The sequence below is a fragment of the Danio aesculapii genome, chromosome 21 (genome assembly GCF_903798145.1).
Source record: "Danio aesculapii chromosome 21, fDanAes4.1, whole genome shotgun sequence".
In the NCBI taxonomy this organism is placed as follows: domain Eukaryota; kingdom Metazoa; phylum Chordata; class Actinopteri; order Cypriniformes; family Danionidae; genus Danio; species Danio aesculapii.
Window position 1 is genome coordinate 46,565,174 of NC_079455.1, and position 5,000 is coordinate 46,570,173.

At 42.8% G+C, this 5,000-nt stretch overlaps 1 protein-coding gene across 1 annotated transcript in view; it reads right to left on the reverse strand.

Moving 5' to 3' along the window:
• Positions 1–5,000, reverse strand: part of dmgdh (dimethylglycine dehydrogenase) — a 44,983-nt gene that overhangs the window by 12,846 nt on the left and 27,137 nt on the right. The window contains exon 5 of the mRNA XM_056445714.1: positions 4,390–4,594. Within this exon, the coding sequence (XP_056301689.1) occupies positions 4,390–4,594 (205 nt within the window). The remainder of the gene's footprint in view (positions 1–4,389; positions 4,595–5,000) is intronic.

A 5,000-nucleotide genomic window follows, 5' to 3' on the forward strand; every position in this document is an offset into this window, starting at 1 on the left:
TAAATGCATTAATATAAACTACATGATGCAGGACGTGAAGATGAAATCTGTGCCAGGATGAAACTAGCAAAAGAAAACAAAAAACACACATGATTTACAGCCCAAAGACTACATTATAGTTCAGAAAAACAGATCAGACACACAAACACTGAGCACTCCCTGAAATATACACACAGAACCTGATCTGTCCATCTGAAATAACCCACAGCCTACATGCTATACACACACACACACACACACACACAATCACCATATGTGTAATGTGTTTATATTAGGCCTGTTTATTCTGTTCACTTTTCCTTTTGAATCCTACTGTGTGTGTGTGTGTGTGTGTGTGTGTTTGTGCGTGTGTGTGTGTCCTTTAAATCAAAGTAGATCAAATCAAAGCATAATCTGAAACATCTGTACGACTGTGAGGCGTCGTCTGATTGGTCAAACAGTTGCTGCTGTGTTTACAGATCGTCAGGGTTCAGAGAAACTGGATCGTCTGCACACATTCCATTTGCTCTGACCTTTGACCTCTGAGTGACTTTGACCTACTGCAGATGCACAGAGAGCAGAGCTCACTTCATACACAGCGCTCAGACTCATCTGCATATCATTTACACACAAACACACACACACGGTGAGGATGATTGGTAGTTCGGGTTCTGTCTCGGCTACTATCATTGATTTAATGAACAAAAAAAGAAATGTTATATTTAATTTAATTTAATTTAAACACATTTAATGAGGCAAACTATCAGAATTACAGCTCAATACTTTTCAAACTCAAACAGATTCATTTTATGGAGATAAATGTGTTATTTCTATAGAATAGAATAGAATAGAATAAAATAGAATAGAATAGAATAGAATAGAACAGAACAGAACAGAATAGACTAGAATAGAATAGAATAGAATAGAATAGATAATAATAGAACAGGGCAATAAAATAGAAATGGACTAAACATGATAGAATAGAATAGAATAGAATAGAACAGAACAGACTAGAATAGAATAGAATAGAATAGAATAGAATAGAATAGAATAGAATAGAATAGAATAGAATAGAATAGAACAGAACAGGGCAACAAAACAGAACTGGATTAGACTATATAGAATAGAATAGAACCAAACAGAGCAACAAAATAGAATTGAATCAAATATAACAGAATAGAATTGAACAGAACAGAATAGAACAATAAAATATAATGTAACAGACCTGAACAGAATAGAATAGAACAGAAAAAAATATAATAGAACGGGAATATAAAATAGAACAGAACATGATAGAATAGAATAAAATAGAATAGAATAGAGTAAAAAAGAATAGAATAGAATAGAGTAAAAAAGAATAGAATAGAATAGAGTAGAACAGAACAGATCAGGACAATAAAATAGAATAGAACAAAGCTGAAATGAACAGAACACAACAGAACAGAACTGAATAGAATAATATAGAATAGAATAGAATAGAATAGAATTAGACAATAAAATAGAACAGAACAGAACAAAACTGAAGCGAACAGAACAGAATAGGATAGAATAGAATAAAAAAAGAACAGAATAGAACAGAACAGGGGTGTTTTTGTCAGTGGTTTTGCTCAGTGCTAAACACACAGCAGTAAGAGTGCAGAGGCTGCTGTGGAGTCGAGGCGTGCAGGAGACGCTGATGGTGATTGGTTGAGAGGTGAACCGCTGGCGACAACTGATTGGCTGATCATGTGTGTGGGGCAGGAGGCCAAAACCCAAAAACATTAAACCAGAACCAACAGCAGCTGGACAAAAACACACACACACACACATACACACATACACACACACATACACACACACACACACACACACACACACACACACACACACACTGAGGTCTGACTTTAGTTCATTCCAGAACCTTTCTCTGCTCGTTCTCAGGTTTACGGCTCATGCTGTACATCACTCTAACAGCAGGAAAAACAAAGGAGCGACGGTGTTCTTCATGGTGTAGTGTGGAGACGATTCTCTATAATCACCCCAACATTAGCAAAACTTCATCATTCTCTGTTCTCTGTTCTCATACTTTCATGAAGACTGCAACACCAGCTATACAACCATTTTTACACCACAAAAAGTACACACACACACACACACACACACACACACACACACACACACACACAATAATGATCTGCGGCTTCATCTGTTATGAATACTGTCTCACTACACACTCTCCACTCCTGCAGCTGCGTTTAGCATGATATACACAGCCTTTACTGTACTGAGAGTGGAGTGCTGTCCACTGAGTGAACACTGCTGAAACACTGCACACTGATGAGGGAACACACACACACACACAGTGAGTTTCTGATCAGCTTGTATCTTCATGTAAAACAGATCTGAGGATTGAAACTAAACTGATGTGAGCAGATTTATTGATTTGAGTCAGGGACAATGCACATTAATAAGACATAACCGTAGCAGAACTAGCTAACAGACTCAGTTTCATTTGGAGCAACTCTGGATCTGACTGAGAGGGGGACAGGCGGTCAGTGGGACACAGTCAGGTGTGTTTGCTGTAGCAGAGGTCAGCGATCAGTACAGTGTGTGTGTGTCTGAACCTCTTATCACAGCTGCTTCAGCACATTCACATCACACACTGTTACAGCAGCACACACTCATTTACTGTGGAGAAGCTGCGAGATGTGATTAACACACAGCCTGTCTGCTCATATATGACAAACACAACCTCTAATCTCCTTCAGTTTGATCAGAATGATGTTATAAACACACATGCTAGCGCTCAGTCTCCATCTTAAATACATAAAGGGAGAACAGATGCTCCACTGCTGTGCTGAGGGGTGTGGCCTGGCATGTGTGGGCGGAGTCTAACACATGGCATGGCTGGTGTGGTCTTGTGTGAGAGTGGCTTTATATGTGTTGTAATCCATGAAGATCTGCATGGAGCATTTAGGGTGTGGCCTAACACATGGGGTGTGGCCTGCCTGTGGAAGTGTGAAGGCAAATGGGTGTGTCCACAGCACGTTGGGGCGTAGCCTAATGAACAGAGGTGTGGCCTAATGAATGGAGGTGTGGCCTGCCTATGTGGGTGTGCATGCATATGGGTGTATCCTTAACATGTGGAGGTGTGGTCCACTGGATTGAGGTGTGGTTTAACACATGGATGTGACCTGTCTATGTGGGTGCAGATGCATGTGGGTGTGTCCTTAGCATGTGGGTGTGTGGACTAATGGCCGGAGGTGTGGTCTTACACATGGGGTGTGGCCTGCCTTAGTTGGGTGTGGAAGCAAACTATGTGTACTCAGCATGTGGAGGTGTGGTCAATTGGATTAAGGTGTGGTCTAACACATGGGTGTGGCCCGTCTAAGTGGGTGGGCATGCATATGGGTGTATCCTTAACATGTGGAGGTGTGGTCAATTGGATTGAGGTGTGGTCTAACACATGGGTGCGACCTGTCTATGTGGGTGCGGACGCATGTGGGTGTGTCCTTATGTGGGGTGTGGCCTAATAGTTGGAGGTGTGGTCTTACATATGGGGTGCGGCCTGCCTTAGTTGGGTGTGGAAGCAAACGTTGTGTATTCAGCATGTGGAGGTGTGGTCAATTGGATTGAGGGGTGGTCTAACACATGAGTGTGGCCTGTTTATGTGGGTGTAGATGCATATGGGTATGTCCTCAGCATGTGTGGGTGTGGCCTAATGAGTGGAGGTGTGGTCTAACACATGGGGTGTGGCCTGCCTATGTAAGTGTGAATGCATATGGGTGTGGAAGCAGCATGTTGGGGTATAGCCTAAAACACAGAAGTGTGGCCTAATGAATGGGGGTGTGGCCTAACATATGGGGTGTGGCCTGCCTATGTGGGTGTGCATGCATAAAGGTGTGTACTCAGCATGTGAAGGTCAATGTGAAGGTCAATTGGATTGAGGTGTGGTCTAACACAAGGGTGTGACCTGTCTATGTGGGTGCGGATGCATGTGGGTGTGTCCTTAACATGTGAGGATGTGGCGTAATTGTTGGAGGTGTGGTCTTATACATGAGGTGTGGCCTGCCTATGTGGCTGTGGAAGCATACGGGTGTGTATTTAGCATATGGAGGTGTGGTCAATTGGATTCAGGTGTGGTCTAACACATGGGATGTGGCCTGCCTATGTGGGTGTGGACGCATATGGGTTTGTCCTCAGCATATGGGGGTGTGGTCTAATTAATGGAGGTGTGGTCTAACACGTGGTGTGGCCTGCCTATGTGGGTGTGGATGTATATGGGTGTGTCCTCAGAGTGTGAGGGTGTGACCTAATTAATGGAGGTGTGGTCTAACACATGGGGTGTGGCCAGCCTATGTGGGCGTGGATGCAAATGGGTGTGTCCTCAGCATTGCAAGTGTGGCTTATCTTGCATGAGCGTGGTCTGACCTGTGGCATTGACGATGCGATTGGCTCGTATGGTGCCGTGTGGCGTCTGGACGTCCCATCTGCCATCAGCGGTGGGCGAGAGGCCTGTGACCGCAGCAGGACAGTAGATCTGAGCGCCGTACATGCGTGCTCCTGCCGCCAGAGCCATCGTCAGAGAGTACGGGTCAATGTGACCGTCACCTGGATTATAGAGACCCGCCAACACCTGACACACACACACACACACACACATAGGAGATCATCAACACCTTGTCTAGACACTGTGCTCAGGCATCTGGATGTGTTATATGACAATATATATCGTATGTACAAAATAAAAAGGCGTATTGTTTTATATTATGCTCTATCATTTATATGGTGTCACAACATCCATTGTTTACTGTTGTTACATGTTTACATTCTGCATTTGATTTAGGAATAATCTTTATTTTGAACTTGTAATCCTTCATTTTTGAAAACGTTCAACATTTTTGTTAATAGTTATTTAATAAAAAATAAATCTTTGTCATGATGACAGCACGTAATATTAGACCAGATATTCTTCTAGACACTAGTGTTCAGCTTAAAGTCACATCTAAAGGCTTCACTAGGGTAATTAGGGTAAAGTTAGG